General features: G+C 53.8%; 1 protein-coding gene across 1 annotated transcript in view; it reads right to left on the reverse strand.

The window, feature by feature from the left end:
- Nucleotides 1–3,827: 3,827 nt before the first annotated feature.
- ENTPD2 (ectonucleoside triphosphate diphosphohydrolase 2) overlaps nt 3,828–27,123 on the reverse strand; it is a 46,438-nt gene continuing 23,142 nt past the window's right edge. Inside the window, exons 2-9 of the mRNA XM_026658469.2 lie at nt 19,889–20,006; nt 14,715–14,865; nt 13,124–13,283; nt 11,041–11,268; nt 9,674–9,943; nt 9,176–9,295; nt 7,333–7,467; nt 3,828–5,260 (exon numbers count right to left, since the gene is read on the reverse strand). Of these exons, the coding sequence (XP_026514254.1) occupies nt 5,057–5,260; nt 7,333–7,467; nt 9,176–9,295; nt 9,674–9,943; nt 11,041–11,268; nt 13,124–13,283; nt 14,715–14,865; nt 19,889–20,006 (1,386 nt within the window). The 3' untranslated portion in view covers nt 3,828–5,056. The remainder of the gene's footprint in view (nt 5,261–7,332; nt 7,468–9,175; nt 9,296–9,673; nt 9,944–11,040; nt 11,269–13,123; nt 13,284–14,714; nt 14,866–19,888; nt 20,007–27,123) is intronic.

The following is a 27,123-nucleotide window of genomic DNA, read 5'->3' on the forward strand; positions in this document are numbered from 1 at the left end:
CTGAGTTGGCACTCTCAGTTGGGTTCCGCCAGAACCGCATCGTCACACCCACTAGAGAGAAAAGACAGCTCACTGCTGAATCGCTCCAAATTGATTTTATTGACGCAAATGAGAGTCAAATATCGTCTCCCCTTTCCAAACCTCTGGAGACTATAAACTGTTGTGTGCCCCAGGTGGAGAGGACTGAGGCCCCTGCAATAGCAGGAAACTGATTCAGGTGATTATGCCCACAGATTCCTTGCTCCACACTGCAGAGGAAGGCAAAACACTACCCAGGTTCCTGCCAATCTGACCTGGTGGAAAATTCCTGCCTGACCCCAAATCTGGCCATTAGTGTGACCCTGCACATGTGAGCAAGAAGCAGCCAGCCAAGTAGAGGAGTCACTGTACCACCACAGAGGAGTGGTTATCTCAGCTGTTCGTCGCCAATACCTGATGCTTCAGAGGAAGGCGAAAAATCCCCAGCATGCATCTGACCATTGTGCATGGGGAGGGCTGGGGGAGAAATTCCTTCCTGATCCCCGAAGGCAGCTGGTTGAAGACCTGAAGCATGAGATTGGGTTATAGTCATCATCTTAATCATAGAATATCAGGGTTGGGACCTCAGGAGGTCATCTAGTCCAACTCCCTGCTCAAAGCAGGACCAATACCCAGACAGATTTTTGCCCCAGATCCCTAAATGGCCCCTTCAAGGATTGAACTCACAACTCTAGGTTTAGCAGGCTAATGCTCAAACCACTGAGCTATCCTGCCAAGCTGCAAGTGTTCTGAGCATGGCGAGGGCAATGCAGAGCTTCCTGTTCTCTCCATGGCCAAGAAGGGAGGGTCCCATGCCCAAGTCCCACTCTGCCAGCTGGGCAGCCACTTAGTTCTTCACAACCCCCCCTCTGGAGCTGCAAAGCCCTTTGTACTCCCATGGCAAGGGCATCAGCCATCTCCATCCATTTGCCCACTCTGTACCCCCTGGCTCAGAGCTCCTTTCCCTGGCCCCGACGCACACGTCTGCCGTGGGCTCTCCAGGCGTTTGGTACCTTTGTGATGGCTCATCTGTAACCCATGAAGACAATTTGCCCACGTCCTCTTAAGTAACAGTTAAGCACTTACCTGCCCCTCGTTGGCTCAGTGGCGCTTTCCAGAAGGAAGAGGGTCTCTTGACAACTTTCTGGTCGACACTTGTTTGAAGGCGGCCCGGGTTTTAAAAAAAACAACCCAGACACACAACGTAACATTTCCATCTTGTTTTAATAAAGGTTTCATGAGCAAAAGGGTGGTAGGGGGCTTATTCCTTCACCCTCCCACTTCCCTGGGCCTTCTTGCGTGAACAGAGAGTGACAATACCCAAAGTCCAAAGGCGCAAACAATTCGATGTTTATTGGGGTGAACTTCCAGCAAGCTTAAATCCAAGTTCCTTTTTCCTTATTTTCGAATCCCAACTTACTTCCTGTTTGCTCCTAATTTATACAGTAATATTCTCAGCTATACCTGAACCAATCATTCTACTGAAATCTATCTAACCAATCCTAACCTATTGTAACATGAGTAGCTAACCAATTATATCCCACCACCTTAATTAGTTTACACCCAGCGAAATTAATTATACAGCAGACAGAAGCAATCACCGAACCAGCCAGAGACCATGCAAATAAACAAGAGCAAAGAGGGAACTATAATGACAAAACAATACAGACGTGAGGATTTCACAACTACCTCTATAAAGACATAAGGGTTTTTCAGCTGTGTCTATTGATAAGTGAGTTCTTACCAGACAGAAAACTATCAAACTAAATTTCCTTTTACATCTTCTAGGCTCTTCCCTTTCTCTGGAGGTGAGAGATCGGATCACCTTTCTAACAGCCCCAGATTGCCTTATTTCCATGGGACTGGTTTGGGATGTGAGGATGTGACCGCACGCTTCCCAGCGTACGGCTGCCCCTGCTTCTTAGCCGAAGGCCTTAGCCTAAGAACAGGGCCTCAGACTGTCACAGTGAGAAAAGGCCCTTACACAGGCAGACAATGATTTTGATTCTTTCTTTTATACCTCTATAACTAGCTAAATGATAAACATATACCTACAGGCCTGAATATCTATAGCCTAACAAAGGGAGGTGAACTGATGGAGTCAGTAAGGGGCAAGTAATCACCCCACATTGGCTATCAGCCTCCCGTTCTCCACTTCTCTTTGCTCAGCCAGCCCCGCTGTGTGGGTTTGTGCCGCAGAAGGGGGCTGTCTTCAAAGGAGGAGTAAAAGCACCCATAGCGTCCCCCCTCCTTTATAAAAGTAATCTACAGGAGTGAGCTGGACCCGCCAAGGAACACAGCCAGACTGTCTGAAGAGCAGAGTCAAAGCTGGCCCTGTTCGTTAGGGGACAGTCATTGACGGGGACTCGCCATCCCAACGGCTGGCCAGAGCCCCTGAGGAAAATGAACAGGTTTGTTAAAAAACACTCACTGTCCGTAAAAACGGTGTCCCTAGCAGGTATCCCATCGGGTCTGAACGGCACATTGGAAAAATCCACCCCGGGGTTTCAAGTCAAGAACTCTCTTGTCCTGAAGCTACGCCCAGAACAACGGCTGTCCAGTTGTCAAATCACAAGAGAGCTGCCTCCGTTCGTCTCACTGGATTGCTGAAAGGTGACAGCTAATGAGCTCACCGTTGGACAGCGCCATCTCCTCACCGGAAATGGGGCTGCGCCGGCGTGAGCCACAGAAGGATTCAAACTCAGCCAGTGACTGAAAAGGTCTGAGGCAGAAAACTTGTTTCAGGAGTTCGCTGTAAAGTTGATTGAACTGGCCCTGTGCTGCCCAGCAGAATAAAGCTATTTGAGAGCAAGCACCCACCTTTAGAGCAACCAAAGCCTAAATGCATCCTGGGATGTGGGTACAAAAAGGTGATGACTTCTTAGGCAAAAGATACAGAAGCGGAAAGTGAATTTTTTTAAAGCAACAGGGTGTCATTGTTTTCATGTGTGTGTAAACTAAAGCAGCAGAGGAACTCGCAGGAATCCTGGCATTAGGCTGCAGTTTATATAATTTTTTGTTACATCTATTAGGGAATATTGGGAGAAACTTGAAATAACATTAAATGGTTTCACGCAGAGAGTGAGGTTCAGTGTGTGGTATGAGCGTTCAATATTCATAGATTTAGGGAGGAGATGATTAGCTCTGGGTTATAAGGAGCTGGGAAGGCCATTTTGATTTAAATTGATTTTGTGTAACTAGGTGTCTAAACTTCCAAACAATAATAGCAGAATTACTGCTGGGTGTACTCAGTTTTGATTGGAATATATCTTTCATTGTTGCTTAAATTGATTGACATCTAACTGGACTGGCAAACTGTAGCATCCCTACCATCTTAGTACTGAAATCACCTGCTTAGCGAACAGACTGAGGATATACATTTCTTAGTGGGATTATAGTTTGTGATAAATTCACCACTGTGTGATTATATTTAGTATAAGCTCTTACTCTGCAGTGAGCGGATCTTTCCATCCTGATACATTTCAAGACTGTGTGACATTCTCTTCCAATTTTCAAATATTGACCTGGATTTTATCGGCAGCAATTTCCTATTTTCTCTTCCAATTCTATTTTTGATTGATAAAATATAGACATTTCCAAAGAAGTCCCAGCTCTGCGGTTTGGCTGAGCCGCACAATATTCTGAGAACCCCCGACAGAGGTGACACTGTCAGCTGAGCTCCCCAAAGGCATAACTATCGCTTCGGCTGCCTGTTGTCCTTACAAGGCGTGCAGTCACACCCAGTCCCAGCCGCTCTGCTCGCAAGCTCGGAGCTTTGCCTCAGGAAACGTTTGGAAGAGCTGTGTCTCCACCACCCTCCAGGTGTCTGGGGGTAGCTGCCCTTTAACAAAGTTTATTTGCCTTTTCATCTAAAATCCTCCCCTGGGTTTACATTGTTACATTGTTTTGTGAGCATTAAAATACACAAATCCCTATTTGCTCTTATCTGGAACTAAAGACAGACCCTCCCTGTCCCCAGGCTGACTAGGCTGGAGGTGGAAGGTTTGGGTCTCAACATGACCTGGCCCAGTGTGGCTTAGCTGGAAGCTCAGAGAAGGTCTCAGGTCTCAGTGCTGTGCGAGGGAGCCCTGAGAATTTTCTCCATCGCGCCAGGGGGCTGGTTTACGATGCTCCCTAAGGTACCCAGGGCCCCCCCTGTTGAATTACACACCTACTCAGGCTCCACCCCCACCCTGCATCTTGAAACTTCCCGCTGGGCAGGAAGGATTGGCTAGGAGCAGCGCCAATTGTAAACAAACAAAAGAGGCAAGGCAGAGTTGTGGTGCTAAGAGTGGAAGCCCCCCGGATTGTCAGAGCCTGCGGTGGGCAGCACTGCTCCGCAGAGATGGAGGGGCTTCCCAGGCCCCGGGAGAGAGCCAAATACCACTGAGATCAATGGCCAAACTCCCAGAGACTTCCTGGGGGCTGTGATTTGGCCCTTGCTCAGGGAAGATAGTGCAGGTCCATGGATAACACCCAGGACCCCAAGTCACAAAATCCCTGGAAGGGACAGGACAGGGCTCCAGGCAGGGGGGCTGGAGGGAAAAGCCTTCCACAGACGCTTAGGTAAGTAACCCTCTCCACCCTGAACCCCACCCCCTTGGACGTGAGTATAAAACCCTCCCTTCCTTTGCACTGAGCCAGTCGCCTGCTGGCTGCTGCTGTCCGTTTACTATGTGTCTGGTCTCCGTCTGGTGGCAGGCAAAGGAGGATGCCCCGGATCTGGCTGTCCAGGCTCTGATGCTGCTCCAGGGTGCACCAAAGGGGATGCACTAGGAAACCATTTACATTTGCTCCTCATGCAGCTCCCTGGGTGTCAGTTCTCCTCTTCTGTCCGCTTCTCCAGCTTCCAATCAGGGAGGAAAGAAAGGCAACAGGACTGGTTTCCCTCTGGGCTACAAACAGGCAGCGGGGAGGGACAGGGCCTCCAGGAAACACTCACATCTGAAGTATGTTGGATGCTGGGCCGCCTGCCAGGATCAGTGGAGCTCACGTCAGCTCCAGGGAGCCATGTCGCTCGGCCTCTCCTGCCCCCGTCCTACATGGTGCGGTGCTGCTTGCCAGACCGGAGCAGGCAGAACGCTGTCCCCAGTGCCATCAGGATTACAGCCACGAAGAGGAGGACGAGGACGACCCAGGAGCTGTAGTTCGCGCCCTTTTGGAAGCCCACTTCCTCAGCCGGGATCATGTTGGTGAGGTTTAGCATGTAGCCCAGGGCCCAGCCGATGGAAGTGTCCCCAGCCTGTGAAAACAGCAAGACAAAGCAGCTCAGAGTCTTGCTAGTAACGATGCCTCATGAGGGTACGTCTACACTGCAGTCAGACACCTGCGGTGGGCCCTGCCAGTTGACTCGGGGTAAGGGGCTCGGGCTAAGGGGTTGTTTCATTGAGGTGTAGACGTTCCGGCCTGAGCTCTGGGACCTTCCCACCTCGCTCCAGCCTGAGCCCAAACACCTACACCGCAGTTAGCTTCTTAGCCAGGGACCTGTGAGCCAGCTGGCACAGGCCAGCCGCGGGTGTCTAACTGCAGTGTGGACGTACCCTCAGAGGCTAGGAGTAGTAGCTGCAGTAGCAAAGGGAATCTCCCATTACCTTGTCTGTTCCCCCCGCTTCTACTGTGACCCTCTCCTGGTCTCTCTCATCATCATCATCATCAATTCTTAGCCCTCGCTCATCCTGAGATCTCGAAAGGCTTCACAACGGTGGCCAAAGACCAGCTGCGTTGTCAAGGTGGGGCAACGGGAGGCCCAGAGGAGCTGTGACTCCCAGCAAGCCAGTGAGATGACTAGAACCCAGGCGCCCCCGTCCTTTGCTCTATTCCCAAGACCCTGCTACCTTTAGGCAGCAGAGCGAAGCAGTTCTGGAGCCCAGTGCACAGCCCTGCACTCGGTTACTACCATCCTGGCAGTGCCTGAGGACTAACGGGAATGCGTGGAACAGAGCTGCTGGTGCTGCTCCTGGGCGGGGCTCCTCCTTGTGCCCTGCTCCCCAGGCAGTGCTGCCTGTTTTCTTCACCCCTGCGTTCTGTGTACAGAGGAACTGGGCTCAGCCAGATCCTGATCTTTTCTACACCAGCGTAAATCCAGTGTAACTCCACTGATCTCAGTAGAGCCACTCCTGATTTACACCAGAGTAACTGAGATCGGAATCTGGGCCGAGTTTACATCCTCCATAGTCAGGAGTTATTTTCTCCCTGGGAAAAGGCCGCGTGAAGTTCAGCCCGATGTGGCCTGTTCCCCCCAAGGCTAAGGAGGTGTTTAAGAACGTATGAATGGCCATACTGGGTCAGACCATGGTCCATGTAGCCCAGTGTCCTGTCTCCAACAGTGGCCAGTCACCGAGCTTCAGGGGGAGTGTACAGAACAGAGCAGTTCTCGAGAGATCCACCCCTGTCACCTAGCCCCAGCTTCTGGCAGTCAGAGGTTAGGGTCACCCTAAGCATGGGGCTATATCCCTGACCATCTTGGATAATAGCCACTGATAGGCCTATCCTCCGTGAACTTATCTAGTTCTTTTTGGAACCCAGTTATACTTTTGGCCATCACAACATTCCCTGGCAGTGAGTTCCACAAGTTAACTGTGTGTCGTGTGATAAAGTCCTTCCTCTTGTTTGTATTAAACCTGCTGCCTGTTAATTTCATCCAGCGACCCCTGGTTTTTGTATTGTGGGAAAGGGGAAATAACACTTCTCTATTCATTTTCTCCTCACCATTCATGATTTTAAAGACCTCTATCATATCCCGCCTTAGTCATCTCTTTTCAAAAATGAACAGCCCTAAACTTTTAAATCTCTTCTCAGACGGAAGCTGTTCCATACCCCTGATTATCTTTGCTGCCCTTCTCTGAACCTTTTCCAATTCTCCTATGTCCTTTTTGAGATGGGGCGATCAGAACTGCACACAGTATTCATGGATTTATAAGGTGGCGTTGTGATATTTACTGTCTTATTTTCTATCTCTTTCCTAACAACCACGAACATTCCATCAGCCTTTCTGCTGCTGCTCACTGAATGGAAGTTTTCTGAGAACCATCCACAATGGCCCATTGGCCGTTTCTCCTCCTCTGAGGCATCTTCTCCAGCTCACAAAGTGAGCAAAAGCAAAAACCAAAAGCAACTGTCTGACCTGGGCACCCGTCAGGATCCCTGTCCCTGCGAAAAGCCTTTACTCGAGTTCATTTCCTGCCGGGATCCTGGCAAAACCCATCAGACTAGGGCATCCCCATGTCCTATGTTGGCAAACAATGAGAGACACGGACAGATGCTGCATGGCAGAGCCCGGCTAATGGCAGGACCCCATCTGGGCCGAATACCAACCTTTTTCTGGAAGGCGATGTTGGGGAAAGAGCTCTCATCGAAGCGATAGCCCTTGGTGATCAGCAGATAAACAAAGTTGGCAATCGCACAGTAATCCGGCAACCACTTCTCCTGCTCTGGGGCTTTTAGCCGCAGCTGGGCACCATGGGCAGGGAAGAAAGAGGGGACAGAAAGAAAAGAGATGAGTCCTCCCTGCTCTGGCCCACCAGAATCCGGTTATAGACCCTTCGCAGGGAGGGGGACCTGGGATGGGGAGGCGAAGGGAAGCTGCAATTGCACCCTTCTCCCACCAGGGGCTGCTGCGGCCTCAGGGCAGCGGGCTCATGGGCAGGAGCAGACAGCCGGGGAGTGGGAGGGGGCAGAGGCTGCTCTCCTCACAGCACCCTGCCCATGGGGCCAGGTGAGGAGGCACAGACAGGGCCGGTGCTACCATTAAGGCGAACTAGGCGGTTGCCTAGGATGCCAAGATTTGGGGGCGCCAAAAAGCGGTGCCCCCAATTCCCCCCCCTCCCCCGCGGCAGCTCCCCCCCCCCCCCCCCGGCCCGGGGAGACGTGCGGCAGCTCCCCACCCCAGCTCACCTCTGCTACGCCTCCTCCCCAAGCACGCCGCCCCCGCTCTAATTCTCCTCCCCTCCCAGGCTTGCGGTGTGGGAGGGGGTGTGGGGTGTCGGCTCTGGGAGGGAGTTTGGGTGCTGGCTCTGGGCTGGGGCAGGGCGTTGGGGTGCGGGAGGGGGTGCGGGCTCTGGGCTGGGGTAGGGGGTGGGGGTGAGGGGGTTGGCATTTACCTCAGGCGGCTCTCGAAAGCAACCAGCACATCTGTCTAGCTAGGGGTCTTCATGCACTGCCCCAGCCCACAGGCACCGCCCCTGCAGCTTCCATTGGCTGCAGTTCCCTGGCCAATGAGAGCTGCGGAGTCAGCACTCGAGGGAGCCTGCCTGCACCCTGCTGCACCACCGGACTTTTAGCATCTAAAATCTCCCAGTTTGGCGTCAGTCGCCTCCGGGAGATAGGGCCTGATTCCAGGAGACTCCCGGCGAAACTGGGAGGGTTGGCAACCCTAGTGGGGACAGGTGGTAGTGGGGGTGCAGGGACACATGGGGATGGGAGGAATGGGGGAGGCTGAGTGTGGGTGCAGGGTCACATGGGGACATGAGGGGCGTGGAGGTGCATGGACGCACGGGGATGGGAGGAGTGGAGGGGTCTGAGTGGGAGTGAAAGGACACATGAGCTCCTCCCCCATCTGACCTTGGGCTGCCAGGTGAGGAGGAGGCACCGAGCCAGCCTGGCCACAGTGCGGCAGGGGGAGGAGTCGGAGCAGCGCAATCTGGAACCGCTGCCTCTCTGCTCAGCCATCAGCCAGCTGCCCGCGTCCACCCATGCCCACGTGGTGCTGCTGCTCCTCCCTGGCCCACCACTTCAGGTGAACCCCAACAGGCAGGGGATAGAGCCGGCCACCGGGGACCCAGTCTGTGGGGCACAGCGGCTGCCTGCCCCCGTGCGGAAGCCACACATTGAGCCACGGTGCTGGCAGACAGAGAGGCCGGTGGGCATCAGGCTGGGATCTCGGGGGGTGGGGGGGGAGAGATGGAAGGGACTTGCCCCCAGAGGTTCAAGTCAAGACTGCGGAATACTGAGATCTGTCCTGTATTTTCGAAATACAGTGTTGGCAGCCCTACTGCAATACTGGGAGACATCCCAGCCCAGTCCTGGCAGCCTGAGTCCTGGAGCTTGTGAGATCTAACAGCATCCACAGCCCATGCTATTTTGGCTGCAGGCTTACAGGGCTGGCCTCCTAGATCGTCTGACAGCCATTAGACTAGCCCTCTGCTGCCAGGGCACTCACCTCGGGCCATTCGGCACTGCAGATGGCTTCAGCAGCAGTGTTAAGGTCATCTGGCGAGGCCACACGTCTCTTCATCACTGTCTGGATAAAATCCACCGTGTAGAAAAAGGCAGAGAAGGCCTGATGCCGGGGAGAGAGGAGGTGAGAAAGCAGAAGCTCACTAGCACAGCCCTCAATTTCCCTGCTAGGACACAAAGGCAGGGCTTGTTGATTCAATGTGGGAGCCGAGTTTGGGGTATATTCATCTCACCCCCAGGGGGCAGCACTCTTGCTGCTAACCATTGCGCTGAGCATACCAAGGCCCCATTCCCATTCTAGCAACCTCCTTGCATCTAGAGCCTAATTCTCCAGCTGCAGGATAGAAGGGAATCCCATAGAATTCAGTAGGAGACTCGGGCTCCAGGGCTCTGGGCTGCCCCATGCACAATACCCTGGAGCCGGCACTAAACGTCAGAGGCTGCCGGCTGCCCACTAGACCTGGAACCTCGGGACACTTACAATGAACTTTCCCGAAAGGCCGGGCTGGAAAACCCCGTCGAAGGAGCAACTGGTGAAGCTGCAGCTGGTGAAGCGGAAGAGACTGTCCACGTGCAGGCGGCACTGGGCTGTGTCCCCGGATCCGCTCATGTTGATGGTACGTTGAGGATCGTAGCCGTCAGGCTTCTCAGCTGCCGTGCAGGGAGAGTCGTAGACCTCTTGGAGTTTGAAGTTCCTTTGGTAGCCTTTGGGCCAGCAGGGGTTGGACACGCTTGTTTTGTAGCCGTCAGCCTGTTGAGGAAGGAAAAGGCACCACACAAGCCTGTCTTTGTCTGCAGCTACCACAGCCATGAGGCGGTCTAGGCCAGGCAGTGCAGTGTAGCGGGTGGAGTCAAGGACTGGCATTCAGAAACACCGCCCCCCAGTTCTGCCCCGACCCACCGTGCGTCATTGTGAACCAATCATGTCCCTGCTGTGTGCCTCAGTTTCCCCATCTGTAAAACAGGGGGATCCCCCCCTCACAGGGGCTGCAAGGTTTCAGTAGCGACGGTGCTCTGACACAATAGTGTCCAACCCTATGTGTCCACTGCTGTCTCCCCAGGCAGGGAGGTGGCAGCTCAGCCCAGGAAGATGAGTAGCTCGTAACTGGCACAGCCTGTGCTGGCAACAAAGAGCAGCGGGGAGGAGACCTGGCTTTCCTGAGGGGTCCGTTCAAAAGCACCAAAGGAGTTTAACTAACGTGCGTGATGTGAAATGTGCGCCAGGCTCTGCATCAGCACCAATTGCATGGGGGAGGCTGCAGAGCACGTTTGAAATTCCCAGACTTTTGAAGCCCCCAGGTTCAAACCCTGTGAAGGGAGCTCAGCCTCCATCCTCGGGAGGGCGATAACAGAGCCGCGGGCATTTCCTAGCGCTCGAGGAGGTGGAGCTCCTCCGGCAATGGGAAAAGCCCTTCTGGTCGCTGTCGTGTGCGTCTGCACTAGGGCGCCCGAGCTATGCTGCTGCAGCGCCCATAGGGTGCACCCAGCTGAGCCCACCCTGCTCTGTCGGGAATTCTGGGCCCCTTAGCATGGGTTGTAACAGGCTGGGCTCACCCCGGTGCCCTTGGCTCCCCGCTAACGAGCTGCCGTTCACTACAGCCACTCCAGGTTGGGGACACGTGGGGATCAGGGGGGAGAGGAGCAGAAGGTGCTCCAGAGTGGGGCAACCACCCTCCCTGCTCTTTCCAAAGCACCTGGTGACCTGAACCTGAAGCCCTGCATGTAGCAGCCTGGCTGGGAACGTGGTGCGGGGGGCTGGTGGTTGAGGAGGGAGGGGGATGAATGCTGGGAGCTCGGCCCTGCAGTCCATCGAGGAGAGCCCGCTGGGGCAGAGCCAGGCTTCCGTACCTTTATGACCTTGGAGAGCACCCTCCTGAGGATCTGGTCCCTGCCGTAACACAGGAAGCTGTGGGTGTACACCTTGTACGTCTGCCCGTAGAGCCGCAGCATCACTCCGTTCTGGGGGTCCTCAATCGGGTCCTGGGTTTCAAAGGTGATCTGGGTAGAGGCTCCCCCCAAGTCCATGGCCCCCAACGTGGGTTTCTTTGGCCGGAACCACTGCCCGATCCAGCCGTACTGTGGGGAGGGGGAACAGAAGCAAAGTCAGAGAGATGGTTAATTGCGAGACACCCCCAGCCTTGGCTTAGTCCATGCAGAACGCCCGTCCGCTCTTGGCTGCCATCAGAACAACATGCCGGGGCTAGAGTAGCACCACGATCCACGTGGGGCCCGATCCTGCACCCGCTGGCAGCGCTCCCGCCAGTGCTTCCAGCAGCAAACCGGCAGGGCACAGTCTAGCGAGGTGCGAGCACCGTCCACTCTCACTGACCTCTCTCGTGGGGAGGGGTCTCAGCACCCTGCTGCCATGGGGCGCAATAGCTTGCTTTGGACACAAGAACCCCAAGAGGTCATTCTGCCTAAGGCTGGGGCCAGGCAACAGGATTGGCAAGGCATTCTGTGAGTCCCGTGTAGCTGCGTACGTGTCACTGCAGGACACTCAGCACGCACGTTCGGCTCCCGTTGAAGGCAGCAGGAGCTGCATGCATGCAGCAGGAGGACAGTTTGATCCCAGCAGGTTCCTACCCTCGACCTACACTGCACCTCCATGGCTGAGCCGACAGCACGTGCTGGGTACTCCCCCTGCTCCCTAACTGCAGCTCCAGAATGGACGGAGCAGTCTCCGGGCACGAAGCTGACCCCAGTTTTCCTTGCTGAACTGGCGAGGGAGCCCTCTGCATTTCCACCCAGTTCAAGACGGACGCTGCATGAACAGATCCACCGTGGGCTTTGTTAAAAGCAGCCTCCAGATTCCCTTGGGCGCTGGAGAGAATCAGTCGCAGCTGGGGACTGAATGAGACCAATGCTGGGAAGGTGGAAGGAAAACACAGCTTTGCAAAAGGGCCTGCACCCGACTGAGATGAATGAGGCCCATCAACAGGGAGTAACAGACACCCCCCCACCTACACACCAGCCTTGTAAGAGCCATGCGCATGGCAGTTACTGCAAGAACCCTGCACCCCAGGGAACGGCTGAATCCCAGCTGGCCTGCTATTAAACTAAGCACAGGTGGGCGAAGAGCCAAGAACAATACACCGAAACACAACGCTTCCTCACAGGTTTCAGATCTGCATGTCAATTCAAGAGACAAACCACCACCAAAGAACAGAAAAATCCCTCTGATTCCTTTCCCCGGTCTCCTGCCCTGACTGGCCGTCTCACTCGGTCTTGGTTTTCCCTTCCATCCAGCCCCCTCGTGTTCACTGCTAGGACCAGGTCCCACTGTTCTCCTCGAGTCTGGCTGGAGACCTGGGCTCTTTGCTACTTCTATACAGCAAACCCAGGCCATGCTCAACAGCATCCGTAGCTAGGTTTTTAGACAGTTGCCCATGACCGCGGTATCTGACCGACACGTAGAGCCATTCAGCTCGCTTGGGCGTCTGAACAACAGCTGCCGTTGGCCAGTAACATTAATAACACCTGGCACTCTGAGAGGCTTCTAACACGCAGCTCTGCTCATGCTCTACGGAGAAGTGGCAGCATTAAAAAGGCTCCAGACCGCGAGCAGGTGTCAGACCCTCTGCTTAACAGCACTAGCCTTTGAGGTGGTCTCGACAGGGCTTTGGCGTTCCCACCTCAGTGCAGTGAATGCGGGAGCAGGGGGTACGTTCACATCTGTGGCCCAGTGGTCTCCACAAAGCAGAAGTCTCTTGGCAGCACCCTGCCTATACAAGGGCCAAGGTAGCTGTTTTTAAAGCGGAAAACCTAGGCCCTAGGTAATGAGGCAGCCATGGAGAAATGGGCTGTTTCTCTTCCCTGCTATGCCAGCTACCTGTGTGGGGTAGACAGGCTTGCCGGCGAATGATGGGGGGAGCCCACGTCGGGATGGGCACTGGAAAGGACCGTCCTAGGAAGCCAATCCTGCTGGACATACCTTGATGAAGTTCTCCAGGAGATAGTTAGCTGTGACCCAGCCAAACACCCCCTCGTCTTCACCCGACAGAATTTTTGCCCCCCGAAAGTCAAAGGGGTACGACTTCAGCGTCGAGGTCACTGCGCTGAGGACTCTGTCTGAGGCCTCGGTGTCAGTGAGGCTACGGGAGACACAAAGCAATGCTTCAATGCGAGAGAAAAGAGGCAAATGTCTGCACCCAGGGGATCAAACCGTGAGCCACTCCCCAAAGCACCCAGCACAGTCAGGGCCGTGGAACGCGGAGCAAAGGGAGACAGCTCTGCCACCTCCCTCCCTCAGAGGGCAATGAAAGGCAATGGTTACTCTAACGCCTGGCACAGCTATGGCATACGAGGGACCGAGTAGGGCTGCCACTAATGCCAATGAGCGTCAGATAGGAAGGGAACTAAGTAAGCATCCTTTCAGCAATCCAGGAGAAAGGCTGCCCGAGCCCCCTCCGACAGTGAAACTGGCCACTGCACGGGGCTTAGGTGGGACTTAAGTATCAGACCTGGAGCTGTCACTCTGCACAGGGCTGAACTAGTCACAGAACTGGAGGGTCTCTACGTTTCTACACAGGACCCAAGCCACAAAAGCTCAGTTCAGTGTCTTCTCCCCAGTCCAGCACAGAAGAATGAGTGAGCCCCTCAGCTGGACTATTGCTTGCGGCGGTCGTCAGTAGCCAGCATTCCCTTCTGCCCACCTCACAGACAGGCACCAGCCGGGGCCTTGTCATTGCTCATCTGGCAGGCGTTCTACATCTGTCTCCGCTTTGCTGCCTGGGCAGTGCCCTTGCTGCGTTCGAGAAGGGTGGGGGGAAGCGTTGACTCATAAGCCTGCATTGGCCAAAGAAGGTTCATTCCTTCTTTCCTGTGAGCCATGGTTAGCTGGGCTTCTTGCTTGGGTGGGGACATGGGGTTCCCCAATCAGTGCAGGTCTAATGCAGGATATTTATCCTGCCTTGGACAAGGTGACCCAGCGCCCAGGTAGGGCTTGGGGACTCATGAGGAAGAGGAGCACTTGCTACTCCACCCAGCTTCCCCTTACAGGAAAGGAGAGGTGGAGGACCCTGGGCTACTCTAGCCTATTCTCCACACCACCCTTCCCAGCCAATAGAGCAACAGATCTAACCCCTCCGGGGTTCATTTGCAATAACGTAGAACGTGCACTTTGTAGGATTTTATGGAGGAGAAAACCCAGGGACATATTTGGATCAAAACATTTTTATAGGGATGATAAACCCTCCTGCACCAGGGCAGGTCCAACCTGTAACTTCCTGGGTCAGGAAGAAACTTCTCCTATGGGCCAGTTATTCCGTTAATGTCCACTGGGGGGCTCCCTGCCCCTTCTCAGGAAGCTGACGGGCTTGGGCGGTTGGAGACAAGGCGCTGAGCCAGATGGACCCTGGGTGACAATTCACATGTTCCCGTGCTCAGCCGCGCCTCTGCGGGCAACAGGGCACAGGTGGAAGAGTTTAACCCAAGACCATCCCCTTTAAAGACCACAGCCCTGGCCTGGCTCTGGCCCTGGCAAGAGGGAGGGGGTTTGACAGCAGGCAACAGCAAAAGCTCACTTCAGCAGCCTCATGCCAGCAGTGGCCCCCAGGTAGAGGGGGGTGAGTGGATGCCTTTCCTTGGGGACGTTGCTCACAGCCTGGTCGAGACACTGCTTGAGGCTCTTGCCGGCGGCCGGGGGGTTCTCTGCGTAGCTGGAGATCCCACCACCTGCGGGCGAGATGAAAATGAGCGTCGGTCTCTGGCCGCTCGGTCCAGGGGCGCGCTGAGGAACCGGGGAGCCGTGCTGAGCACCAGCAAATGCCGGGCGGGGAAGGGAGTGCGGGGATGAAGAGCGACTGGGGCTGTAATCAGCCAGCTGCCCCAGAGGCACGCCCCAAAAGGGACCCTCCACCCGCACGACAGCTCTGACCCAAACCCTCCTGTAGGGATGGTGCGGGGGAAGAAGAGGCGTCCCCCAGGGTGGGGAGCCCAACGTGGGCCTTATGCGAACACAGTGTGGGTGGTCTTGGCTTGTGTACGCCAGCCAATCCCATTTGTTCTGTGTTTCTTAAGTAGGGGCAGCCAGGGAGTGGGGGGGTTGTGCCCTCTTCCCAAGCCTGTGCCAGCTGCTTTTAGGGAGGGGACCATGGGGCTTTCCTCACTGTAGGGCAGCTCCGTTCTCTCCAGGCCGGTCAAAGGGCCGGCGTGGTGGAGCCTTGGCTGGGTTTTTGCGGCTGTACACACACAGCTGAGAACGTGGGAAGGGAAAACACACCAGGCTTGTGGGTGACTTGGTACAGTCTTCTACTTGAATCGGGTTATTCTGTGCCCATCATGTCACTCCCAGGCACACATAACAAGGGCTAGGATTCGCCGTTCCAGTGTCCAAACAATATAGCCAAATCCGCTCTCCACCCAACACAAAATCCTCTGCCAGCTGAAAGCCAGGCTGAACCACTGGGTCTTCCGAAAAGAAACCCCGAATCGGGCAGATGGCAAGGGGAGCCGCCCTCCCACTCATTCCCAGTTCAACCCTAGGCCAGGCAGTCAGAGCTCACTGGCTTGTCCCACGTGGCATGACAGGATTCAGTCCCATGCTAGCAATGACGATGCTTAAAGGTGGCCATCACCCCGAGGATTCTGGGAGAGCGGAGCCATAGGATGAAATGCATCATATACAGCAGCATCCCTCCTACAGCTCCACCTATGTGGTAAGCAGAGAGGCAGCACCTGGAGCAATGCCCCCTGGGACATTCACAAGGGGAGCTGATGGGAGGGACCTATCCTTTGCCAAACACAGCTGAAAAGCCTGAAGTAGACAGAGCTACAGCAGCATGTTTGTAATGACACGACCCTGGGGGGGTTGTCGACAGTTGGGGAAATCGAACCTGGGACCTCAGAATCTAAAACCATGGCCCTCTACTGCCAGAGCTAAGAGACCCAGCTCTGCAACCCACCCCGCAGCAGGCTCATGAATCTCTGTATGTAGCCCTGTCATTAGAGGGGACAGAGTGCCATGCTGTATCAAAGATTCCTCCGTCAGGAGTGCTCAGCCCACACCCTAGATCCTCACTCTCCAGAACGCCGCTCTCACCCCCCTTATGTCCAGGTGGGGTAACAAATCAAATAGTTCCATAACAGCCCATCTAGTACAATTCTGGGCCAGTTCTCTCCTGCCTTGCACCTTGTGTGGTCATTTGTGGCTGTCATTTTTGATCTGTTACCACTCTGCACTGTTATAAGCAATGGCACAAGGTAGTGGCCAAGTAAACTCTGCATCCAATTTGCTGGTGGCCCAAGTGGTGTAACCCCATTGAAATCAATGGAGCCCACATCTACTAAATCCAGAATTTGACCTTATATAGGTAGAAATGAAAACCCTGGCAGGACACAGACACTTCAGTAAAACAGACTCAGTCCCACTCCCTGGGGGTGTCGGGTTATTCCACCAGCTCTAATTCTTCATCACGATAATCCTTTAGGGTTGCCAACTTCCTAATTGCAGAAAACCGAACACCCTTGTCCTGCCCCTGCCCCAAGGCCCCGCCCTCTGCTCACTCCATCCCCCCCTCCCTCCATGGCTCGCTGTCCTCTACCCTCGCTCAATTGCTCTGCAAGGCCCAAGCAGGCACCAGGACAAATAAATAAATAAATTGAGATATCCTATCTCCTAGAATTGGAAGGGACCTTGGGTCATCAAGTCCAGCCCCCTGCCTTCACTCGCAGGACCAAGTACTAATTTTGCCCCAGATCCCTAAGTGGCCCCCTCAAGGATTGAACTCACAACCCTGGGTTTAGCAGGCCAATGCTCAAACCACTGAGCTCTCCCTCTGCCCCAGAGGCAGGAGCTGCCACAGTTTGACTGTGGGAGATGGAATGTGTGATTCAAATACCCTTCACCTCACCAGGGAGAGATTTTAAACACGATTGTAAAATCAACTGACCCCCAAAAGACTCCCACTCACTCGCAATGAGCAACACTAAAGAGACTTGCAGGAGCTTGATTTTCCTTGCCTTCACCCAACTGTCCTGGTGGGGGATCCAGTAGTGCTGCAGCCACTGACGGACTCCATCCCTACCTGACAATGAACTGTATAGCGGGGGGGAAGTTATGCTGTTCCATGTTTAAACATATGCGTTTATAGACCATATACGTAATGTGGACAAATTAATGTTATGGGAGTCTTAATGTTAACACTTCCTGACACTTACGTTTCAATATATAACCTTAATATTGCACTGATGTTATTTTATGAATTCATTATAGCTCTTTAATGTTAAGGTGAAGTTGCATAAAATATAATTCATGGTGCAGGAAACTGACCCCTCCCTATTGTACCATCCTGCTAACCAATAGATTTTCTAGTGTTCTTCGTTTCAAATTTTCCCCCCTGTCCTGTGTCCCAGATTTGTCCCAAAGCAGGTTGAGAGGAAATATGTTAGAATGTCACACACAGCGTGACCCCCTGTCCTTCGTTCGGTGCCCAATGCTCCACATTACACATCAAATCAATAAAGACTGTCTTGGTTACACCACTAATCATGCAAAGGATTGTACACTGTGTTATTTGCATATGAGGGTGTGTCACAAAGAAAACATTGGGGAGGTGCCCTTCAAATAAACTTTCTCCTATAATTTCCAAGTTGTCCTTTATTTAAAACATAAAGGGTCTGTACATGGGCATGAGGGAGATTACCATAGCCAGGGACTAGCTCTTCTGTTTCCGGGACATCAGTGCTAGTGAAGCTATGCATTCCCTGTGGCCAGGCCCCTATTGTGCTGCCTGTGGTATTGGCCATCAGACCATATGACCCGATTCCATTTTGCAGACTCCAGTGAGCACCCACCAGTGCAAAGTGCCAGGCTTTGCGCACAGCGATGCCTGGCTGCTGGCATGGCTCCTGATGTGCCCTGCTGACTGGGTGGGTTGCAGTGGCCACCCCAGTGGCGGAGGCCGGACCAGCCCCAGTGCACTGACCCTGGGTGCACTGACAGAGACATGCCCAAAACCACACTGACCTACATGCACCTGCAGGGAGGGACTGGCCTCCACAGCCACCTAGGCTAGCAGCTGCTGTGTCCCACTTGCTGGGAGGGGGAGGGGGTGGGGGTGTCTACACAGCATTTAAAGCTGGCTGCCCCATCCGCTGACTGGACTCGCTGTGGGGCTGTGTCTGGGCTAGCTGGACCCCAAGCTCTGAGACCCCCGATGGGGGAGGGACTCAGAGAGCCCAAATGTCTACACAGCAATGTCACGGCCCCAGTCCGCTGAGCCAGGCCAGCAGGGCGTTTAATTGCAGTGTAGACATACCCAGAGAGCTCAGGGGGGCTGAAGTGGAGGCTCCCAGGTAGGGACGACTGGGGAAGGGAGCCGCAAATTTGGAGCATCTTTGCCTGACCCCTCCTCCCCGAGCAGCTGCCAGCTGCTTGTGGGGAGCAGGGCCACCTAGCTGGGGCGGCTGCTAGCAAGAGCAGGAGGGTGCTTGGGGCTAGAGGTATGGGAGGGGGTTAGGGGTGTGGGAGCAGGGTGCAGGCTGGGGGACAGAGGGTTGGGGTGTGGGAGAGGATAGGGCCTCTGGGCTGGGGGTGCGGGCTCCAGGTGGGGTTGAGGATGAAGGGTTTGGGGTACAGGAGGGGGCTCTGGGCTGGGGCCAAGGGGTTCAGAGTGTGAGAGGGGGCTACTGGCTGGGGCAGGGGGTTGGGGTGTGGGAGGCAGTGAGGGCTCCAGCTGGGGGGTGCCGGCTCTGGGGTGGGGCCAGGGGTACAGGGTGCAGGAGGGGGCTCAAGGCTGTGGGTGAGGCGCGGGAGGGGGTGTGTTCTTCTGGAGGGAGTTTGGGTGCGGGACTGGGTTCCAAGCTGGTGCAAGGGAGTGGAGTGCAGGAGGGAGTTTGGGGTGCGGGCTCCGGGCAGCTCTGGCTGCTGTGGTTTGCAGGGACTCCGGGCGGTGCTGACCTCAGGTGGTCCCTTAAATAGCAGCCACACCAGTGCTGCCCCCGCATTTCCTGGGGACAGAGGAAGTCTGCATGGCTCCTGGGAAGCGGTCGCATGTCCGGCTCCTAGGTGGAGGGGCGGCCAGGGGGGCTGTGTGTGCTGCCCCCGCCCGCAGGTGCAGCCCCAATCACTGGCTCTCCAGCTCCCATTGGCCACGGCGTTCCTGGTCAATGGGCGCTGCAGAGCCGGCGCTCAGAGCGGCACCTGTGGGTGGGGATAGTGCATGGAGCCTTCTTGGCCACCCCTCCACCTAGGAGCCGGACATGCCGGCCGCTTCCCGGGAGCCACACGGAGCCGGGTATGGAGCCTGCCTTGACCCCGCTGTGGCCAACCGGACTTTTAGTGGCCCGGTCAGGTGTGCTGAGAGCTGCCAGGGTCTCTTTTCAACCGGGCGTTCTGGTTGAAAACCAGACACCTGGCAACCCTAATAACCCTATGGTTGGGCAGGGAAGGCCCTGTGCATTGCAAGGCTTGTAAAAGTCACTGGCCTGATTCTTCTCTCACAATGGGGTAAAATTAGGAGTAACTGCACTGACGTCAATGGAGTGACACTGATGTAAGCCAGACGAGAAGCAGGCCCAGCCCGAGCCCATCTGGATACAGACACATTTCTGTAGATAGCGAATCATCCTGTGAATTAATCTTGATGCCAAAATAGCCCTGCTCTGATTTACTGCTTGTCTGAAGTCGCCAACACCACCCAGACAGCGCCCACTACAGAGCCAGGTGACATAGCACAAGCCATTAATTCACTCCTACCTTCCACGTCGCACATGCTGTGCTGGCTGACAATCCCCGTGTCATTCTCTTTGTCCGCAGGCCACTTGTAGATGAACATGGCAGTGTGGGAGGAGCCGGCGTCCAGAACGATTCCATACTGCGGCACAGGGAGAGAGAGGGAAAGGCTCAGGCAGCGGCAAGTGAATTCTGCTACCGTCAAGTCCAACAAGATACTCCCAAAGGGCCTGAGGTGCAGCCATTTAGAGGGAAATTTGGAAGACTAGAAGCCCTGCTTTGCGTTTCCTGTGGGCCAGAAATCGCAGGGCCATTTCCCTTCCAAGAATCACTCCGGCTATGAAACGCAAAGAGCATCTTCCGGCAGAAAGACAAGCTGAGCGCAGTGGGGCCAGGGGCAGAAGAGCTCTGCACCCACCGTGCTCTGACATGGGCTCTTCTGACATCCTGGACGAGGGACCCTGCACGTTGCCTAACCGCAGCCGATTGGCTGGAGACTCGGCTTTAGGCAGCATGGTCCAAATGGAGCGATTGGGCCTGGAGTTCCGGACTCTGCCACTGACCGACCCTGGGGAGGTGGGGGCATAGAGCCAGTCAGTGCTTTGACCCGGCAGGTTCATTGACAGGGTGATAATGACACAGGAAGCTGCCAGAGCCATGCCTACATTAGGGCTCCCAGGGGTGCTAACCCCGGTGCATCGGAAGCAGAGGGAGCACGGATGGGAAGTACGATTCCCTAGAATGAAGTCCCAGTGAGACCCCAGGATAAGGGCAGAGGCAAGTATCTGGATTTTGATCATTGGTTTGGCCCCTCCTAGTCCCAGCTAGACAATAGCCCCGTCCTTCCCTAACTGCTGTATAGTTCTCAGCATTAACCTTCTTTTTGAGTTTTTTCCCTTTACTTTTCTCTCCCTATCACTGAGACAGACACCCCCTGTTTGACGTCCTTCCTAGCAGGGAATTACAGGGAAGTGGAACTCTGCCTGGTTAATCCCCTTGGTGTTGCCATTCGTTACTTATTACAAAGGGCTCCCTCCCTCCTCTAGGCCAGGCCAACTGCTTGCTGCCCATCTGCAAGGATCAAGAGAGACCTGGGTGGGGACTGCAGCTCTGGCTCCAAAGAAGGGCAGAGAGTTCACTAATTAATTCTTTGCCCATGAATGGATTTGCCATTCTTCTATAAATAGATCCACCTCTCTCCTCTCAGACAAGATTTCCACAGCACCCAAGAAAGAAACAAGAGCAGATTCAGCTTTCTATTGTTCCGGGGCAACCCCAGTGCACTGCTCTGCTCACCCACCTCCGCGGAATGGGGCCGAGTTTCATCTCTGTCAAATTTATGCTTTGGGCTTTTCTTCCGGCTCGAAAATCCTGCCACCAAACCACCAGACCCTGTGCAAAACCAAACTGCTTTGGGCTTGTCTACACCGGAAAGTTGCACTGATTGAATTGTGATTTTTAATGACTGCAGAAGGCTGTGTGGACACCCCGATTTTGGTTTAAACCAGGCTTATTGTGGTTTAGACCCAGTTGATTAGGAATTAGCTTTCGAGAGGTGAACCGTGTTTAATTTTCTGACCCTGATCAACCAAGTGATTTTATTCTGAGCATATTTACTGTTAAAATGCCAGGGGTGGAATTTACCCCATGCATCAGGCCAATAAGAGGCCTAAGCATTGTTTAAGGCCATTGGTTTAAACATGGGTTTGTCTACATGGGGACACCCAGAAAAATTAATCCAAATTAACTAAAGTGTGAATTTAAAGTGGATTGGTTAAACTGCATCAAGCCCCCATGTGGATGCTCTGATTCAGAATTAAAGTTGACTTAATTCAGTTTATCTTAATTCACTTCCAAAGTAGAATTAAAGCCACTTTAATTCTGAATCAGAGCGTCCACACAGGCACTTAATGCAGTTTAACCAATCCATTTTAAATTCACACTTTTAGTGAAGTTGGATTAATTTTTCTGAGTTCCCCCATGTAGACAAGCCCTAAATTGGGTATTTGCCATCCTTTCTAGCAGGTAATTAAAGGCTTTAATGTAGGGAAGTGGCCTCAGGCTAGCCCTCTGTGCAGAGGTAAATTTCACCCTGTCACCTATTTCCTCCTCTAGGTGGTGCTGAGCAGCAGAGACGGGGTCCTGGGCTGAGGAGGGGAATTCACACTGGGAGAGTGTTTGTCAGGGAAAGACGGGCCCCACTTAGGTCTCTATGGGAGACGAGAATCTTTGCTCTTTTTCTCCTTTGATGTGTGCTCTCCGGCGCAGGCACAGTCCCCTGCACTGAGCACCCAGGCTCCAGCAATAGTTAGTTTCTCCAGCTTTATTTTCTCCCCCCATTCCCTGGCTGATTCTTCCCACCTCCCCCTCCTCCTGCTGCAGTCTGAGCACGCTGCCCACCTATTACATCCATCACCAGGGCGTCTAGGCACCAAGACACATGCGAAGCCCCAGCTGCTCTTCTGTCACACATGGACAAAGCAAGCAGCCGCGAGGGAGAGACACGGCCCTGTCTGTTCCTCTCCCTCTGGCCAGGGCAGGAGGGAGAAAAGACTAGCAGGAACAAACCATCCCGATGTGTAGAAAGAATAGTAAATATGGCAGGCGACCAGCTTGGCTAAACAGTGAAATCCTTGCTGATCTTAAACGCAAAAAAGAAGCTTACAAGAAGTGGAAGATTAGACAAATGACCAGGGAGGCGTATAAAAATATTGCTCAGGCATGCAGGAGTGAAATCAGGAAGGCCAAATCACACTTGGAGTTGCAGCTAGCAAGAGATGTTAAGAGTAACAAGAAGGGTTTCTTCAGGTATGTTAGCAACAAGAAGAAAGTCAAGGAAAGTGTGGGCCCCTTACTGAATGAGGGAGGCAACCTAGTGACTGAGGATGTGGAAAAAGCTAATGTACTCAGTGCATTTTTTGCCTCTGTCTTCACAAACAAGGTCAGCTCCCAGACTGCTGCACTGGGCAGCACAATATGGGGAGAAGGTGACCAGCCCTCTGTGGAGAAAGAAGTGGTTCGGGACTATTTAGAAAAACTGGATGTGCACAAGTCCATGGGGCCGGATGCGCTGCATCCGAGGGTGCTAAAGGAGTTGGCGGATGTGATTGCAGAGCCATTAGCCATTATTTTTGAAAACTCATGGCGATCGGGGGAGGTCCCGGATGACTGGAAAAAGGCTAATGTAGTGCCCATCTTTAAAAAAGGGAAGAAGGAGGATCTGGGGAACTACAGGCCAGTCAGCCTCACCTCAGTCCCTGGAAAAATCATGGAACAGGTCCTCAAGGAATCAATTATGAAACACTTAGAGGAGAGGAAAGTAATCAGGAACAGTCAGCATGGATTCACCAAGGGGAAGTCGTGCCTGACTAACCTAATTGCCTTCTATGATGAGATAACTGGCTCTGTGGATGAGGGGAAAGCAGTGGATGTGTTATTCCTTGACTTTAGCAAAGCTTTTGATACGGTCTCCCACAGTATTCTTGCTGCCAAGTTAAAGAAGTATGGGCTGAATGAATGGACTGTAAGGTGGATAGAAAGCTGGCTAGATCGTCGGGCTCAACGGGTAGTGATCAATGGCTCCATGTCTAGTTGGCAGCCAGTTTCAAGCGGAGTGCCCCAAGGGTCGGTCCTGGGGCCGGTTTTGTTTAATATCTTTATTAATGATCTGGAGGATGGTGTGGACTGCACTCTCAGCAAGTTTGCCGATGACACTAAACTAGGAGGCGTGGTCGATACACTAGAGGGTAGGGATCGGATACAGAGGGACCTAGACAAATTAGAGGATTGGGCCAAAAGAAACCTGATGAGGTTCAACAAGGACAAGTGCAGAGTCCTGCACTTAGGACGGAAGAATCCCATGCACAGCTACAGACTAGGGACCGAATGGCTAGGTAGCAGTTCTGCAGAAAAGGACCTAGGGGTCACAGTGGACGAGAAGCTGGATATGAGTCAACAGTGTGCTCTTGTTGCCAAGAAGGCTAACGGCATTTTGGGCTGTATAAGTAGGGGCATTGCCAGCAGATCGAGGGACGTGATCGTTCCCCTTTATTCGACATTTGTGAGGCCTCATCTGGAGTACTGTGTCCAGTTTTGGGCCCCACACTACAAGAAGGATGTGGAAAAATTGGAAAGAGTCCAGCGGAGGGCAACAAAAATGATTAGGGGTCTGGAGCGCATTACTTATGAGGAGAGGCTGAGGGAACTGGGATTGTTTAGTCTCCAGAAGAGAAGAATGAGGGGGTATTTGATAGCAGCCTTCAACTACCCGAAGGGGGGTTCCAAAGAGGATGGAGCTCGGCTGTTCTCAGAGGTGGCAGATGACAGAACAAGGAGCAATGGTCTCAAGTTGCAGTGGGGGAGGTCTAGGTTGGATATTAGGAAACACTATTTCACTAGGAGGGTGGTGAAGCACTGGAATGGGTTACCTAGGGAGGTGGTGGAGTCTCCTTCCTTGGAGGTTTTTAAGGCCTGGCTTGACAAAGCCCTGGCTGGGATGATTTAGTTGGGAATTGGTCCTGCTTTGAGCAGGGGGCTGGACTAGATGACCTCCTGAGGTCCCTTCCAACCCTGAGATTCTATGATTCTAGCGGGGCAGCACTGAAGGGCCTGGGCCCGCGGAGCCGGGATTGCGTCTCCAGCTCAGATGCTAACGGCCTCTCCACGCTGAGTTTGTGGCAGGCTTTGACGCGCTTTCCTGGATGGGCCCGAGCTTGGCTTTTAGAAACAGCCGCGGTGCTGGGCCCTGTCTGCGCGGGTGGGGCCAGGTGGGGCTGGGAGAGATCCCAGGCCTGGAGGAGACAGACGCGGTGAATGACAGCAGGAAGAACTGAGCTGCAGGGACCTTTGGAGGAAAGGGGAAATGGGGAAGCAGCTTAGTGGCCTTTACATCCACCACTGTCCTTGGGGGGAGGGGATGTGACCCTGATCTCCCCCCCCCCCCCCATAGGGAAGTCCCACACCCACAGCTGGGAACCCTCGTTACCCCCCCCCCCCACACACACACATACAGATGGGTCCTCGCACAGGCTCTGCCAAGGGCATCCCTGCCTTTATCCCCACCCCCATGAGGCAGGTGTCCCCACAGGCCAGAGGGAACCCCGCTCCTGGGCAAGGCCCTAGACCAGAAAACACTGGATAAGACAGAGAGGTGGCTGGGCTGGGCCGGGCTGCACAGCATGTGCTGGGAGGAACCATGGCCGAGCAACCTTCTGGCTAACGCAACGTCCCTTATGCCAGGACGGGGCCCGAACTTATGCCAACACTCCCCCTTCCTCCATTCTCCTAGGAGAAGGGCCCCATTCTAGTACCCAGCTCTTGGACAACGTTTTTCACCAGTAGATCTTAAAGCTCCTATACACAGGAGGGCAGTGTCATTGTCCCCATTCTACAGAGGGGAAACTGAGGCACGGGATAGGTGACGTGACCTGCCCAATGTCATCCTGCTGGCCAATGAAAGAGCCAGGAACAGAACCCATGTCTGAAGTCCCTGGCTGGTGCTCCAACCATGAGGTAACACTAGCTCCTAGCTCTTTCCTAACCTCCCCCGTATAATACACCCTTGGCCAGAGCATGTAATCCCAGAGCCGATGGCTAGACATGAAGATGGCCTAACCCCCAGCCAGTGCAGGCTTGTTCCCTGGAACGTATCACAGTGCTGGGCTCTGTAAAACATGCTGTGGGGCTGCCATCGCTTCCCCATCCACCCCTGCTGACGGGAAAGGCTAGAGGTCTCCGCCTCCCGTGGATCACGCTAACCGAGTGGCCAGGGTTGGGGTCACCCAAGAAGCTGTTGTGCAAGGTGCCAAAATATAAGGAGCCCAAAATCTGTTCCTCGCTGTCATGGACTCCTTGGTTCTATTCCCGGCACTGCCAGCCACTCGCTTTGATGTGGCCCTGAGCCACCCTGTGCCCCACCTGCCCTGTCGGCACAATGGGAATGGCCCTCCTGAACGCCTTCCCAGGGGCTGTTTGCAAAGTGCCATGAGATCACCAGATGGAAGGCTAAAGGGATGCTCTGAATTATTATGGCCACACCATCCCCTTGCCCTTCAAAGCCTGACTTTACTCCGGGTTCATTTGCTCACATCGATTCCAGATCAAGTCGGATCAGTTTATAAATTGTAAGACGCGTTTTTTCTATCTAAACGCCCTGCAAACTGCCCCTGCACTGGAGACTCGGGCTGGGTTCTTTCGGGCTCGTGCACTAGCAACGATAAAGATCCGCATCCAGAGCCTCCTTCTCTACAGCAAAAATGCTTTCGCTCGGCCCCACCGGGCGCTGGAGCCAATGACTGCACAAGGCTGAGGGCAATGCAGAACCCAGGCCTCAGAATGTAGAGCAATTCTGCTGATGATGCACAAGCCAGGACAGACTCCAGCTCATGCTCCCCTCGTCGTGTTGGCTCTGCAGGCTGACAGAAGTAAACAGCAATCAGAGCTTGGTTCAGTCAGTAAAATCACCAGACAGGACATCCGTTTTGTTAACAACGCTTCCTTAGCTCTCGTCCCCTAACGCCCCTACTCTACTTGCGCTACATTGATGACATCTTCATCATCTGGACCCATGGAAAAGAAGCTCTTGAGGAATTCCACCATGATTTCAATAATTTCCATCCTACCATCAACCTCAGCCTAGATCAATCCACACAAGCGGTCCATTTCCTGGACACTACTGTGCTAATAAGCGATGGTCACATAAATACCACCCTGTACCGGAAACCTACTGACCGCTACACTTACCTACATGCCTCCAGCTTCCATCCAGGACACACCACACGATCCATTGTCTACAGCCAAGCTCTAAGATATAACCGCATTTGCTCCAATCCCTCAGATAGAGACAAGCACCTACAAGATCTCTATCAAGCATTCTTAAAACTACAATACCCACCTGCTGAAGTGAAAAAACAGATTGACAGAGCCAGACGAGTACCCAGAAGTCACCTCCTACAAGACAGGGCCAACAAAGAAAATAACAGAACACCACTAGCTATCACCTTCAGCCCCCAACTAAAACCTCTCCAGCGCATCATTAGAGATCTACAACCTATCCTGAAAGATGATCCTTTACTCTCACAGATCTTGGGAGACAGACCTGTCCTTGCTTACAGACAACCCCCCAACCTAAAGCAAATACTCACCAGCAACCACACATCACTGAACAAAAACACTGACCCAGGAACCTATCCTTGTAACAAAGCCCGATGCCAACTCTGTCCACATATCTATTCAAGTGACATCATCATAGGGCCTAATCA

The sequence above is a fragment of the Terrapene carolina genome, unplaced genomic scaffold, assembly GCF_002925995.2.
Source record: "Terrapene carolina triunguis isolate 2854851 unplaced genomic scaffold, T_m_triunguis-2.0 Scaffold449, whole genome shotgun sequence".
NCBI lineage: Eukaryota > Metazoa > Chordata > Testudines > Emydidae > Terrapene > Terrapene triunguis.